The sequence below is a fragment of the Gobio gobio genome, assembly GCF_949357685.1.
Source record: "Gobio gobio genome assembly, chromosome: 2".
In the NCBI taxonomy this organism is placed as follows: Eukaryota; Metazoa; Chordata; class Actinopteri; order Cypriniformes; family Gobionidae; genus Gobio; species Gobio gobio.
Genome location: NC_137098.1, coordinates 77,725,245 through 77,741,878, shown reverse-complemented (window position 1 = coordinate 77,741,878; position 16,634 = coordinate 77,725,245). Strand labels below are relative to the sequence as shown.

The 16,634-nt window shown below is 36.8% G+C and overlaps 1 protein-coding gene across 1 annotated transcript in view; it reads left to right on the top strand.

Moving 5' to 3' along the window:
• Positions 1-16,577, top strand: part of LOC307118800 (uncharacterized protein) — a gene marked incomplete at its 5' end in the record, with an annotated part of 49,512 nt that extends 32,935 nt beyond the window's left edge. The window contains 17 exons of the mRNA XM_079804599.1: positions 47-112; positions 190-252; positions 326-373; positions 514-570; positions 651-698; positions 1,436-1,501; positions 3,361-3,411; positions 4,037-4,081; positions 4,213-4,266; positions 4,340-4,423; positions 7,649-7,702; positions 7,777-7,851; positions 10,317-10,403; positions 10,484-10,523; positions 10,597-10,651; positions 10,729-11,062; positions 13,431-16,577. Coding sequence (XP_079660725.1) covers positions 47-112; positions 190-252; positions 326-373; positions 514-570; positions 651-698; positions 1,436-1,501; positions 3,361-3,411; positions 4,037-4,081; positions 4,213-4,266; positions 4,340-4,423; positions 7,649-7,702; positions 7,777-7,851; positions 10,317-10,403; positions 10,484-10,523; positions 10,597-10,651; positions 10,729-11,062; positions 13,431-13,844 — 1,641 coding nt within the window. The 3' untranslated portion in view covers positions 13,845-16,577. The remainder of the gene's footprint in view (positions 1-46; positions 113-189; positions 253-325; positions 374-513; positions 571-650; positions 699-1,435; positions 1,502-3,360; positions 3,412-4,036; positions 4,082-4,212; positions 4,267-4,339; positions 4,424-7,648; positions 7,703-7,776; positions 7,852-10,316; positions 10,404-10,483; positions 10,524-10,596; positions 10,652-10,728; positions 11,063-13,430) is intronic.
• Positions 16,578-16,634: the final 57 nt, after the last annotated feature.

Sequence of the window (16,634 nt, the reverse complement as noted above, 5' to 3'; positions counted from 1 at the left end):
CATTCACGCTTTATTTCAGTCGCTGTTCTTCTTCTTTTAAAATCAGAAACACAAAAAGAAGGTGAAAGTCAAGTTTGTTCCTCATCGAGGGTTCGTCATCGGCTTGTCCAGGGTGAGTGTTTTAAAGCAGACCAGGCCAATAATGAGAGTTATTGATGCTATATTTGACCATATCTGATGTCCATGCAGGAGGACGAGGACGAGGCTGAGCCGAAGGGAGCTTGTGGGTTCACTCCTCATCCAGATCTCAAGGTTTGTCCTGCGAGTCTTAGGGGTGTTAGTGTGTGTGTGTGGGGTCATTAACACACATCAGCTGTGCTTTCAGGATCACCACGGGCTGGACGAGCTGAAGGGAACGCCTCACCAGTTCAAGGTAGAGGAACCGGCATGAGTTTCAAACCGCACATCCGCTCACTGAACATCCTCTAATATCGCCGGATCCATATCTGGATCTACAACAGAACATCATGTCAACATATTTATCATATTAAAGGATTCATCTTCCCTTTCTAGGAAGACACACCACTGAGATCCCAAGCCGGACACAGTTACTCACCAAACAACTTTAAGGTTCAAACGTAGCCATATTGTGTTCCTGCTGACTTCTGGCGAGGGTTTTATTGCTTATAATGGTTATGTTTTTCCCCCAGAGTTCATATTCTGATGGGTTTTTGGGTCCTTCTTCGTTGGATTCAAAGGTAGGGTATGGGATTAAGTTCCCGCCAAAAAACACTACACGTGATTTCAAGATATAAAACCCATAAAAATACAACGGCAAATAGCAAACAGTGTGTTCACGGACCAAATTATTAAAAACGGGAATTTAAATTATTAAAAGCGCATTTTGAAAAAATAACGAAAAAATTCGTTAAAAATAATATTGCACAAAACTAAATAAAAACTTATGTTTTCTTCTGTATTTTGTGCTCTCTTACATTTTCTGCTCATTTGTTTTTGTTCGCTTATAATAATTTGATCTGCAAAATACAAAATTAAAATGGAAATATAAAAAAATGAATGTAAAATATTAATTAAAACTGTAATAATATATTGATGATATAGCATGCTTGAAATAAAATACTTTATACTTGAAATAAAATGATTTTATAAAATACATATTAGAATTATCAATGAAAAAATATTTATACAATTTTCTAAAAAACATAACAAATATGACAATTTATATAAATAAATATAAAAATTAAATGAAATCTATTAAAATAAAATGTTAATATTTTCAACTTAAACAGAACAAATTTAAATAAAAACAATAGCAATATATTTTTACATTTGTTTTTAAATGTTGAAATCACGCTTATTGTTTTGTGATCTGTTCATTTGACAGGAATGTGATCCCATAGTAGGGCACTTGCATAACTCATGTTTAAACCGGCCGTAATTCATAATTGATAAAGATTTGTTTTGATGTTTTCAGGGAGGCGATCTCTTCACGACTCCAGACTGCAGTGAGAAACATCAGGAGATGCACGACTGTCGACCTGTACGTCCCCGTGTAACTATGCCTCGGGCTTCTATTTCACCTATAAAGAGACAGAACAGTCACCAAATTCTAGGTCTAATTCTAGCTGGGGAATGATCATTTTGGGACTATTTGCAAATAATATTTGCACTAATTAGCGTCAAAGATATGGATATTCCCGAGATCCTTCACGCTAGTGAATAAATACATAGATCCGTTCCCAGTCCATTCCCCACACTGGAATCACATGACCATAACCCAGTATAGCCTGTGTAGAATCACTTCTGCCGTCTGACAGAGCATGATATATAGAAACACTGAGCCGTATAAAGCGTCCCACACACACACACACACACAGTGTCTCTAAACACACAACACTGGAATCATTCTACAGGAAACCCTCTGAAGTTTCATAACCCACTGCTAAAAGTGATAAACATGTGAATATATGCTGTCTGAGCTGTAATAACCCCCAAAAAAATGATGCTTTTTGATTGTTTGGTAATAAATTGATTATTGAAAGTGTGTAACTCAGGCCCTGTGAGCTCTAGCACCCTGCAGACAGTTTGGGCCGTAAACATTAGATTACAGAAAATATTTTAGTCTGGATCATGTATGCAAGATTTATTCAAATGGATCTAAATGGAGGAATATTAGCTTTTTATGTTAACCCCCCCTTTATATATAATATATATAAATGCAATATCCCAGTGTCTTTTTTACAGAAAACCCTGAAATTGCTTAAAACACTTCTGAAAGTGATCAATATTACAGTATATGTTGTGTTTGATATAATAAACTTATAAAATATAAAACCTCCATCTGAATAAATCTTGCACACATGATCCAGACTGAACTCTTTCTCCAGTGTTTTCTGTGATCTAGTGTTTACAGCCGGAACTGTCTGCAGGGTGCTAGAGCTCACAGGGCCTGAGTTACACACTTTCAACAATCAATCTATAACCGGACATTTCTGGGGGGGTTATTACAGCTCAGACAACATATCCTCACATGTTTATCACTTTAAGCAGTGCTTTATGAAACTTCAGAGGGTTTCCTGTAAAATGACTCCAGTATTGTGTGTTTAGAGACAATAGCTATGTTTCCATCCAAAGTTGCGAATATAATTTATGCGCAATAATGCAATATCGCATAAAACATTTGCAAATAAAGCACCGTTTCCATCCAGTGAGTCTAAGAGAACATAATTGTCACTTCCTGATAAACTACCGCTAAAAAATCACTAAGAAACATAGGAGACGCCACCATATATAATCATTTTCGTACATGTAATAAATTATTTGCGACTCAGAGAAACTTGTGCGTCTCAACAAACTTATCTTTGACAACAGACTTCGGAAAGACCAAAACAGCATCTCAGATTCTGTGCAAACAACATTTTCCCTCTGGTTAGCGCAGTTATGCTGTTACATCGCGAAAGTCACATGATTTTCTGTATGCACATCAAGGAATTTATTCGGTAAATGCGTAAATGCATGTTTTCGTATCGGATAGAAAATGTATCCGACTCAAACGAGCGCATACGTTTTTTTATGCGCATTTTTTAAATGTATGCGCATCTTAGCGTTTCCATTCAGCATTTTTTGATGTGATATCCCAAAATGCGCAAAAAAAATAGGTAAACATAGCTACTGTGTGTGTGTATGGAACGCTTTTACAGTTTGTGTCGGACAAATCCAGGCGGAAATCCCCAAAAATGGTCCCAGAGCATAAGAGGTTAATGAAATAAAGCAGACTTTTGAATGTTTTGAACATTAATAACCTCACACACGTGTGAAAGCTGCTTTAATGAGAAGTTGTCTGCTTGAAGTTGTCGCAGTTCGAGTCTCGACATCGACTCGTTGTTTGTGTTTGTACAGAAGAAGCCGCTGAAGTTTAAAGTCCCGCGTCTACACCGCAGACAGTCGAAGGTAAACCAGCTTTACTGACCTTTCCCTTATTTCAGTACTTCCACTTTAACTTCTATTTCAGTTTTAGTAAGTTAAACTAAATGTTGCCTTGTTAATATTTTTTTTATATTTTATTTCAGTTAACATTATTTTATTTCAAGTATGCATGCAATATCATGAATATGTTAATATTATTGTAATGTTATTGTCTTTCTTAATACAGTGTATATTAAAATATATAGTTTTAAATGCTATACATATCTAGAGTTTTTATAATTTTTTATTTTATTTGAATAGATTTTATATTATTTTTATATTTAAATTATTTAAAGTTTATAAAAGTTTTAATAATTATGTTATGTTTTTTTAGTTAATTCCAATATATATTTTATAAAATAATTTTATTTCAGTATGCATGCTATATCAGTTGAATTAATATTTTACATTTGTGTTTTTATATTTGCATTTTCATTTTGCATTTTTGCATTTTAAAATGTTTTGATATAATATTTTTAAATAAATACTTTAATTTTAGTTTGGTTATTTTAGTACACGTATGGAAAGTCAAATATTTTTAAACTAGTATTATATTTGATTTCAATCCAGTCTGTGTTTATTTTGAACTGAGCTCTGTTTGTGTCTCTAGAGCTGTGAAGAGCCGGAGATCTGGCCGTCTAAAGCTCACGATGAGGTCAAACCTGTCCTTTATTCCTCATCTTCTCTTCTCTTCATCTGCTTTCAGAGGAATTATGAATTCTTTCATAAGAACTGTTTGTTTTGTGAGTAATTTAGTGTTGTTTGACCATGTCTCTGTGTCTGCAGATGAAGAAGCCTCCGCTCCTCAGAGTGCCGCCGCTGTCCCGCAGAGACTCAAAGGTCAGACTTTCTGCTCCACTCATAATGTACATGTCCAGATTCTGCAAACGCTGCTGACCTCTGACCTCTGCAGGGCGTGGAGGAAGACGAGGAGCCCTGGAAGGGTGCGGATCTGTTCCAGGCCGGAGACGCGGAGCTGGCGGAGGAATACACACCGGTATCTATGACCCTTCCCCTTTCCTGCTTTAGCGATGTTCAGGCAAACGGGTTTAGCGCTGACGGCCCTCTCCAGTGTTCATTTCGCTGACGAATCCTTTTCGTCATAATTTTCATCAACAACCTTTTTTTATTGACGAAAACGAGACAATAACTATATAAAACTTAGGATGTTGGATGACAAAAACTATGAGGAAAATCATCTGTCATTTTGGTCAGCAGATAAAGCGAGAGGAGAATAGTGAGGTTAGAGAGGGTGGATTAGGGCAGAGATGGGGTCAGAACTGATGATCTGTGTCACATATGAGCACATTTGATCTGAACTGATCTAACCGCTGGAAAACACACGGCCTACAGGCTCACACACCCCCAATCCAGCTCCAGAGCGGCTCAATAACACACACACACACACACCCCCAATCCAGCTCCAGAGCAGCTCAATCAATAACACACACACACACACACACACACACACACACACACACACACACACACACACACACACACACACACACACACACACACACACACACACACACACCCAATCCAGCCCCAGAGCGGCTCAATAACACACACACACACACCCAATCCAGCCCCAGAGCGGCTCAATCAAAAACACACACACACACACACACACACACACACCCCCAATCCAGCTCCAGAGCGGCTCAATAACCAGTGTTGTGCCAGTTCACAGCTTTTCTGAACTAGTTCAAGTTCAGTTCATACATGCTCAAAGTGAACAGTTCACGTTCAAAGTTCACAATTTTAATTCTGAACTAGTTCAAAGTTCAGTTCATTTTACTTTTTTCGTGAGATATTCAAATAAATACTTTTTTTCACACTACGAGCTAGAAATCACTATACGTTCTTTGAAGCTGCTCATTGTAGACATTTGCTCATGACACTGCAATTGTGGGTTTCTTACCAGGTGATGAAACTTGCAGCAGTACAGACAAGGTAGACCAGTTATATACTTAGTGCAATGAAATCTACCAGCATTTAATTAAAAAAAGAATATATAATATGAAATATGTATATATTATTTGATATATATGATATTATATATAGCCTACATATGTGTGTGTATGAAATGAGCAAAACTCTTGAATGAAGGTAATGAAGGCAAAACTCAAAGGCACAAAAAACTTCCACTAGCCATTTTTTTTAAAATTGCAGCGCTTTCTCTCACTCTCGTCTTTGGTCTGTCTCTCTCTCTCTCTCGCTCCTCTAGCCCTCCGCGCTCTCGTCGTTGCCTGCTACGCCTACCCCGCTCTGCTGCAATTCATCACGGGTAACGTTGTGCGGAAGCCAGTATGCTATTCAACTATTCTCAGCCGGACACTACGTTGCCCGCAATGCATTGCGCACACAATGTCAAAACCATTTCTGTCTGGTGATACATGATTTAAGCGGCACCAGCGAGAATACAGGAGGGAGGAACTTTCTCTCGTTGCGTTTCAAAAGAGAAAACAGATGTCACTCAGTTTTCAATGGAAAACAAATTCCAACGTTCATTTACAGTGATGTCTGCCGTTCATGACACATAATGTGAACTAATTCACGTTCAAGTTCTTTATTAAAAAATGTGTTGCGTTCAGTTCAACGTTCACGAAAAAATGAGCGTGTTCAATGAACGCGTTCTTTTGAACTCGTTCACGCACAACACTGTCAATAACACACACACACACACACCCAATCCAGCCCCAGAGCGACTCAATCAATAACACACACACACACACACACACACACACACACACACACACACACACACACACACACACACACACACACACACACACACACACACACACACACACACACACACACACACACACACACACACACACACACACACACACACCAATCCAGCTCCAGAGCGGCTCAATCAATAACACACATTTATGCCAGACCAGTGTTTATGAACTAATGCTGATGAATAATGACAGTGTTTACTTTACCATGTTTATATAGTAATATGTTTTAGACGGTTGTAACAATGCATATTTATCTCCCTCATCTGAACTTGAATGAGCTCCTGCAACTGCAATAGAGGCGCAGACATTTCAAAATAAGAGTCCTGGTGTATTTCCAGCTGGTTTATTTATAATTAAAAGTCACGCATTATGTATTCGTTTTTTGTTACACAATAAACTTTATTTCCTTTCATTCCCATTTAATTCATAGTCAGGAGGAAAGACCAGTATTTGACACATATTCAGTAAAGTATCAGAGTTATAATAGTTCACTAAAACCATAAAAAAATCTTCATTACTTGAAATTAAATAAATGTTAACTGAAATTAAAAAAAAAATAAACTAACTAATTTAAACTTTAGCTTAACCTGATATGGCCTACTAACTATACAAAGTTATAAAAACTATATAGATGTTTTTAAAAAACAAACAATAAAAGTGAACTGAGCACTTTCATGTATTTTTAATGTCAAAAACAAAATGATGTCAAAATGTCAGTTCAAGTGACAGTCGGTTATGTAATGCTTAAATGCTTAATGTAGTACAATTGAACTAAACTCATTAGATTTTAGTCGACTAAAACTAGACTAAAACTAAAAACAATTCAGGTGACTAAAATATGACTAAAACTAAATGGCATTTTAGTCAAAAGACTACGACTAAAACTAAATCAAAATTTGCTGTCAAAATTAAAGGGGTGGTTCCGTGTTTTTTTTCTAGGCTTGGTTGTGTTTATGGGGCGCAGTATAACATGTCTTAATACTTCTTTTTTTTTAAAACGCCATATTTTTCTTATATTTGACCTTTATTCCACACCGCTGTCTCCACTGTTGAGCGGCTCATTAGCTTCCTGCTTCTGTGAAGCCCATCCCTCCGACAAACGCAATGGTCTTAGATTGGTTAGATGGCCAAATGTAGTTTGTCGTTCTGCAACCACTCTCTCTCTTTCGTAATGACTGCGGCGTGGCCCCGCCCACTTTGTTGCGTGTTCGCGGGGGCAGTGTTTGTTAATAGCAGGTGTTTATGATGTCTCCAACCCGGGAAGAAGCTTGTTGTAGTCCAAACCGGCCGTTTTTGTAGGCAATAAACTGCCATAACTTTAAAAGACAATATCTCCGTTTGCATTGAACTTTCAGCGCTGCAACTTTGCAGATACTGTTTATGCTCAAGCAGCAACATTACACACTAACTAAAGTAAAAAAAGTGAAATCGCATGCAACCACCCCTTTAACACTGGCCCTCTCACACAGGAAAACAAACCCCAGAGACCCAAAGACACGGACACACATCGCAGAGGGTCAAAGGTAAGAGTGCGTTCCTCTCGATTCCCCAGCTCATTCACTTCCTCTCCATCTGCTGTAACTCCGGCTGTTTCCAGGAGACCTTTCCCCAAGACCTTCTGGAGCCCCCAGGGGCCGCTTCTGCAGATTATCACCTGTCTGACGCTGCTAAGGTACTTCACAACTGCCACATCTGTTTCATTTTTTCCCAAATACGATAATCGTTTCACTTTTTTGGACTCCATTTTAATGGTAAATACAATTGGAGATGAAATTCACGTCTTCATAAAGTGAGACGGCAGAGGTTTTAAAGCACCGCGAGCACATTTCTGACATGTTTTAGCATATTGCTAGCATGATTTAGCACGTTCCAAGCATGTTCATAGCTTGAATTAGCGCATGTTGGGCATCATGGAAATCAGAGGGCCCTGTAGTAAATGTCTGTGTGGCTGTAGTCATCATCTCTGGCGTCTCATTCTCCATCACGTCTCTCCAGTGTTGGGGTAACGCATTACAAGTAACTTGAGTTACGTAATAATATTACTTTTTCCAAGTAACTAGTAAAAGAACGCATTACTTTTCAAATTTACAACAAAATATCTGAGTTACTTTTTCACATTAGTTTGACTGACAGCTCATGTTGAGAGTCAGTGCAGAGGTGTGTGTGTGTGTGTGTGTGTGTGTGTGTGTGTGTGAACATGATGGTTATTGTAGTTCTAGACTAAATGTGAGCATTTATTTATCTCACTTGCACAATAAAGATTCTGTCCTCCTCAAAATGAATAAAATCAGTCAAAAGCAAAATCAGAATACTATGCAAACCTCCAATAATTAAATGTTAAATAAAACAAAATTTTTTATGCATAATCTACCTTTATATTTAATTGACCAATGTCTTGCTGCTGACCTTTGATGATGAAAATGACTAGATTTTTTGTTTTTATTGGTCAAACTTTTTTCTCCTGCGTCTATTCTCCATTATCCAGAGCTGCGCCCTCTACTGTTCATGAGGGAATCTGCATTTTTACCTCAGCCTGGGGCGCATTATTAAAGGGGTCATAGAATGGTAAATGCACTTTTACAAGTTGATTATACGGAAATGTGTGTTGGCAGTGCCTGTACACAACCATCCTATATTGATAAAAATACATCCAGTGTTTTTTTTTAATCTCCTTATATATTTTCCCCTGTCTCAAATCGAGCCGTCCGACCGTGTGACGTTACACGGTGTACGCCCCTCCTAAGATTGTTGATTGACAGCAGCGTTTCAACACAGACCCGCCCTGAGCGAGCTGTCATCAGTCCGCCATTGTTGATACGCTGGAGCAGAATGCGATTGTGGTGTTGTGTTGTTGGGTGTAATAACGAACACAGCAGTCATTTTGATGTTCCTAAATCTGAACCGCTGAAGACCCAGTGGCTGCTGAGTTTTGTTTTAGAAGGGAATATTCCCCCCGATCAACGTCAATGTTTGCGCGAATCATTTCTCAGCAGACTGCTTTATAAACGAGCGTCAGTATAAAGCAGGTTTTGCTAATAAGCTGCTCTTGAAAAAAGGATCGTGTTCCTGCTGCACCTCAGGAAGAAGTGAGTGTAACGTTTTATTAACCTTTATATTAATCTTTGTAAATCGCTTGCACGCTTCACGATGAATGAGGCTAATGTTTACAGGGTAAGTTACATTACGGCATGCTTTCTGTTTATGACGTTCTCAATATAATTCATAATCCCACGTTTATAATGAACAACGCGTTATGTTTGTTATTACAAACTGTGTACTCGGGTGATAAAGTTAACGTGGTAACACTACACTAAGCTTACTTTTGTACATGGTTTATAACGGTGTCTGTAACTGATTAAGAAGTAATGTAAAAAAAAAAAAATCTTATAACATATCATCAATCTGTCAATGAACTAACACATCAGTAAACACATAGCAACTACACTACTCTGCCAGTACAAAGATAGATCAAAATGACATGACATTAACCAACCATTCAGAAACGTCCTGTTCGAACTTCGATGGGTTCGTCATCTGTTCCTGGTCCGACTCCGGTTCAAAATGATAAGGTTGCTTAGATGTGTCTTCAGAGACTCCCGTTGCCATTATTTCTCGAAAATATACCCTCAAATGTTGTCAAGGCAACACTCCACGTGTGTTGTGGTGTTCGGGTCGAACCGAACGCCCCACAGAGCAGAGGGGCGGGGTGAGCAAAGCTCATTATCATTTAAAGTCACATACACTGAAATGACTTGCTAAAAACTGAGCTGGTTTTGACCAGGTAAATTGAGTGTTTTCTTACAATACTAATGAGAATTTTTAATTAAAGTATATTACAAACTTTTCATTTAGACACTAAAGAATCATATTAACTTGCACAAAAATGTCATTCTATGACCCCTTTAACATTTTGGTATGAAGAGGTCTTTACCGTTGCACAAAAATATAACTTTTTTTGTTATAAACAAAAACAAAAACAAGCCCAGCCCAGGTGAGAAAAAGTAACGCAAAAGTAATGTAACGCATTACTTTTCTTAAAAAGTAACTAAGTAACTCAATTAGTTCCTTTTTAAGGGAGTAACGCAATAATGTAATGCATTACTTTTCAAAGTAACTTTCCTCAACTCTCTCCGCTAGGCCGAGTGGATGTCGGCTCAGATGGACATGAGGCGACTGAGAGATCACGAGGAAGAGCAGAAGCGTGAGAAAGAAGAGGATGGAGGGGTGAGCGTAATCATTGAGCGTTAGAGATTCTGCTCTGCTGTTTTGCCACAGTGTGTTTGTCATGTGTGTTTGATTGGCAGGACACCGACAGTCTGATGGAGTGGTGGAATACAGTCGAGTGTGAGTCCAGATCAGTTCACTGATTCCCCCATCCGACCCGAATCATGTCTCACTCCATCTCTGTGTTTTTCAGTTTGGGATGAGCTGCCAGCGAACGAGGTGATGAGCTCTAAAGAGGAAGAGACCATGTAAGACTCGCAGCGACTCGAGATAAGTCTCTGATGTAGGCTGGAGAAACTCTAAGCGCTGCTCTTCCTCCCGTCAGGTCGTTTAAAGCGGTGGCCGATAAGGTCCATCATGGGCTGCGGGTGTACCTGAAGCTCTTCATGGAGCGGGCGGAGCTGCTCTACCAGCACGTGCTGATCCTCTACGGCATCGCAGACGACCTCAGCAACTTCCACCACCGCACCAAGATCGCCAACATCACGGGCGGCACCACCACAGCCGTGGGCGGAGCCGCGGCCATCGCCGGACTGGCGCTGGTTCCAGTCACCTTCGGGGCCTCCCTCATCATCTCGGCCATCGGGCTCGGCGTCGCCACAGCGGGCGGCATCACTGCGGCGTCAGCCACCATTTCAGACAACATACACAACATGCACGTACGTACTGACACGTTTCTAGCATGATTTGGCATGTTTATAGCATGAGTTAACACGTTTCCAACATGATTTATCATGTTGATAGCATGATTTAACACATTTCTAACATGATTTAGCATGTTGATAGCATGATTTAACACATCACTAGCATTTTTAACATGATTTTACACAAGTATCTAACATGATTTAGCATGTTGATAGCATGATTTAACACATCACTAGCATTTTTAATATGATTTAGCATGTTTTAACATGATTTAGCATTTTGATAGCATGATTTAATACATCACTAGCATTTTTAACATGATTTAGCATGTTGAAAGCATGATTGAACACATCACTAGCATTTTTAACATGATTTAGCATGTTTTTAACATTATTTAGCATGTTGATAGCATGATTTGACACATCACTAGCATTTTTAACATGATTTAGCATTTTTTTAACATTATTTAGCATGTTGATAGCATGATTTAACACATCATTAGCATTTTTAAACATGATTTAACACATGGCTAGCATGTTTCTGACCTTATTTAGCATGTTGCTACCATGTTTTAACATGATTTACACTTTGTTGGCATGTTTTTGCATTATTTAACACATGGCTAACATGATTTACCATGTTGCTGGCATGACATTGCTATCATTTTTAGCATTATTTAACACATAGCTAGCATGTTTCTGACATTATTTAACATGTTGATAGCATGATTTAACACATGGTAGCATGTTTATAGCATGATTTAGCATTTTTCTAACATGATTTAACATGTTGATAGTATGATTTAACACATGGTAGCTTGTTTCTAACATGATTTAACATGTTGATAGCATGATTTAACACATCACTAGCATTTTTTAACATTATTTAACACATGGCTAGCATGTTTCTGACCTTATTTAACATTTTGCTAACATGTTTTACCATTATTTACACTTTGTTGGCATGTTTTTGCATTATTTAACACATGGCTAACATAATTTAGCATGTTGCTAGCATGCCATTGCTATAATTTTTAGAATTATTTAACACATGGCTAGCATGTTTCTGACATGATTTAACACATTGCTAGCATGTTTTAGCATTATTTACACTTTGTTAGCATGTTTTTGCATGATTTAACACATGACTACCATATTTCTGACATGATTAAGCATGTTTTTGCATGCTTTACACTTTGTTCGCATACATGGCTAGCATGTTTCTGACATTATTTAACACACTGTTAACATGTTTTAACATGATTTACACTTTGTTTGCACACATGGCTAGCATGTCTCTGACATGATTAAGCATGTTTGATAGGATGTTTTAGCATGATTTACACTTTATTAGCATACATGGCTAGCATGTTTCTGACATGATTTAACACATTGCTAGCATGTTTTAGCATTATTTACACTTTGTTAGTATGTTTTTGCATGATTTAACACTTGGTTAACATGTCTCTGACATGATTTAGCATGTGTCTAGCATATTTTTGTATGATTTACACTTTGTTAGCATGTTTTTGCATGATTTAACACATGACTACCATATTTCTGACATGATTAAGCATGTTTTTGCATGATTTACACTTTGTTCGCATACATGGCTAGCATGTTTCTGACATTATTTAACACACTGTTAACATGTTTCAACATGATTTACACTTTGTTAGCATACATGGCTAGCATGTTTCTGACATGATTTAACACATTGTTAGCATGTTTTAACATGATTTACACTTTCATAGTATGTTTTTGCATGATTTAACACTTGGTTAACATGTCTCTGACATAATTTAGCACATTTCTAGCATTTTTTTGCATGATTTACACTTTGTTCGCATACATGGCTAGCATGTTTCTGACATGATTTAACACATTGTTAGCATGTTTTAACATGATTTACACTTTCATAGTATGTTTTTGCATGATTTAACACTTGGTTAACATGTCTCTGACATAATTTAGCACATTTCTAGCATGTTTTGGCATAATTTACACTTTGTTAGTATGTTTTTGCATGATTTAACAGGACTAGCATGTAACAGACATGATTGCTTGTATGTTTCTAACATGATTGCTGACACATTGCTGACATGTCTAACATGATTTAGCATTTTGATAGTATGATTTAACACATAGCTAGCATGTTTCTGACCTGATTTACCACGTTGCTAGCATGTTTAACATGATTTACACTTTGTTAGCATGTTTTCACGATTTAACACGTGATTACCATATTTCTGACATGATTTAGCATGTTGTTAGCATGATTTACACTTTGTTAGCATGTTTTCGCATGATTTAACACATTGCTAGCATTTTTATAAATTGGTGGAAATTAATGCGTTGTTGTTTTTGCTCCGTCCTCGCGTAGGACCGTAAGAAGATCGAGATCATCGTCCGGGACTACGAGGCGCAGCTGGTGGAGATGCAGCGCTGTCTGCGGTTCGTGGCTGAAGGCCTCGGTCGGCTGCGCGCTCATCCGCTGCTGCGCCGCAACAACTACTACACCGGCGACTGGGAGGTGCGGCGCACGCTCCAAACCATCAGCCTCGTCACCGAGCCCGTCGAGCGGGCGGAGGAGATCACCCACAACACGCTGGCCAAGCTAGCCAGTCTGCATACAGGAATGGACAAGTACTTCACTAAAGACATGAAGGAGGTGAAGAAGGGCTGCAAGAAGGAGGTGACGGCGGAGGTGCGAAGCCTGGCCAAACAACTGCACGAGGGCTTGGTGGAGCTCAACTCCATCAGAGAGCAGCTGCTGGACGCCAGCGGGAACATCTGAGCCCCCATTGGCTGCTCGGCTGCTCATTTGCATGAAATTAAACTCTCCTCACAGAGCTGGAAATCACCAACGCTCACTGAAAATGAGCTGCAAATCGAATCTTACAAAGGACTGAAACAGGTTTTTCTCTTTGGAAAGAATATCTCTTGATAAAACAAGAAAAATGCAATTGATTGCAAGCATGTGGGAGCTTGTTTTCGCAAAGGAATAAATTAATAAAGAAGCTACTGCAATTGCAAAAAGGTTTTTATCTCACAATTAAAAAAATTATCTCGCAATAGCAAATTTATGTTTATTCAGAATTGCGAGTTTTAAACAACTTTTTTTCCTCAGGATTCTACGTTTACATCTCAAAATTCAGGTTTTTTTATGTTTGTTTTTTTCTGGCATAGAATTAAAAATTAAAACGTAATTGCGACTTTTTATGTCACAATGAAAACAATATTCTCGCCATAGTGAATTTGTCACAATTCAGACTTACAATTGTAAGTTTATATCTCGCAATTCCAAAATACTGACATTTTTCTCACAATTGCACATTTATATTGTCAGAATTGCGAGTTTGTCTTTTTGACAATTTAGACTTTTCTTCTTAGTATTACAGGTTTTTGTCTCACAATTGCAAGTTATAACCTCACAATTCTCACTTTTTTCTCAGTTTGCGAGTTATAAACAAGCAATTCCGACTTTCTCGCAAATTAATTTTTTTTCCTGCCATGGAATATAAAAACAGGTAATTGCGACTTTTTATCTTACAATTAAAAATAAATCTTACAATAGCGAATCACAATTCAGACTTTTCTTCTTAGGATGTTATGTTTATATCTCGCAATTGCAAGTTATAAACAAATTCTCCCAATTACAAATTTATTTTGTCAGAATTGCAAGTTTTAAACAATCAATTCCAACTTTTTTTCCCTCAGAATTCTAAGTTTACATCTTGCAATTTTTTTTTCTCGCATGGAATACAATTTAAAATGTAATTACGAATTTTTTATCACAAATCAGACTTTTTTCTTTTTTCAAGTTATATCAAGTTATCTGCGAGATAAAAAGTCACAATTACCTTTTTAAAAAAATGTATTCAATGGCAGAAAAAATAATTGCGAGATGTAAACAGAATCCAGAGAAAGTCGAATTACTTTTTTATCACTCGCAATATTGAGAAAAAAGTGAGAATAGCGAGTTATAAAAAAGTAATTCCGATTTTCTCTGAATTCTGTTTACATCTCGCAATAATTTTTTTCTGCTATTGAATAATAAAAAAAGGTAATTGTGACTTTTTATCTCGCAATTTAAAAAAAAATTATTGCAATAGCAAATATGTCAATTCAGACTATTCTTGTATGTTTATCTCGCAATTCCATGTTATAAACACACATTATGATATTTTTTCTCACAATTGCAAATTTATATTGTCAGAATTGCGAGTTTTAAAACTTTTTTCCCTCAGAATTCTAAGTTTACATCTCAAATTTTTTTTTATGTTTGTTTTTTTTTGGAATGGAATAAAAAATGAAAAGGTAAATTACTTTTTATGTAACAATGCAATAGTGAATTTGTCACAATTCAGACATAGAATTATAAGTTTATATCTCGGAATTCCAAAATTCTGGACATTTTTCTCACAATTATCAAATTTATATCTGGGTTTTTTATGTTTTTTTTCTGCCATGGAATAATAATTAAAAAAAAAGTAATTGTGACTTTTTATCTCACAATTTCAAAAAATCATTCTCGCAAAAACAAATTTGTCAACTCAGACTTTTCTTCTTAGAATTGTACATTTATATCTAGCAAAAAAAAGTTATAAACGTAAATTATGATAATTTTCTCACAATTGCACATTTATATTGTCAGAATTGCGAGTTTTAAACAACTTTTTCCCCCTCAGAATTCTATGTTTACATCTCGTAATTCTGTTTGTGTTTTCTTTGTTTCTGGAATAGATAAAAAATGAATTAAAGTTAATTGCGGCTTTTTATCTCAAAATTATTATTTTTTTTAATTCTCGCAATAGCAAATTTATGTCATAATTCAGACTTTTCTTCTTGTAATTATAAGTTTATATCTTGCATCTCGACACAAATTATTTATAACCTACTTTTTTTGAGTTTACATCTCACAATTTTTTTTTTTTCTCTGGCTTGGAAAAAATAAAATAAAAGAGGTAAATGCGTTTTTCTTTATATCACAAACCACAGACTTTTCTCGCAATTGCGAGTTTATGTCTCAGACTTTTCTACTTAGAATTGCAAGTTCTTCGCTCAATGGCAAGTTACTTGAATTTCTCACTTTTTTTTATCAGAATTGCGAGTTTATATATTTTGTGAGATAAAAACTTTTATTATTCACTTTTATTTATTCTGAGGTGGAAATAAGCTTCCATATGAGCATCCTCTGCATAAATATTAAAGAGACAACAGTTCCCATCATGCTTTGCTGGACCACATGACATAAAAACATGATTTTTATAGGATTTCTGAATGTAATCATATTTCGTATTTAACTGTTCTGGCTGTTTAACTGTTTAACTGTCATTTGTTCACAATCATTATGGTGAGAATTATGTTTTTATGTACAGTCATTGAGATGTTATGTTTTGAATATTTGTAAATCTGCCATATGCTCTTGTTTTGCACACATGGTATTATTACCAACACTAAAGCTGTGGCAGAAAAAAGTTTTGACTTGAGTTTGTGCAATGAAGCAATAAAGATATGGTCAATAAAATGTATTAAAACACAGCTCTCCATGTGCATAACATCATAATCAGTGCCAGCAGTGAAA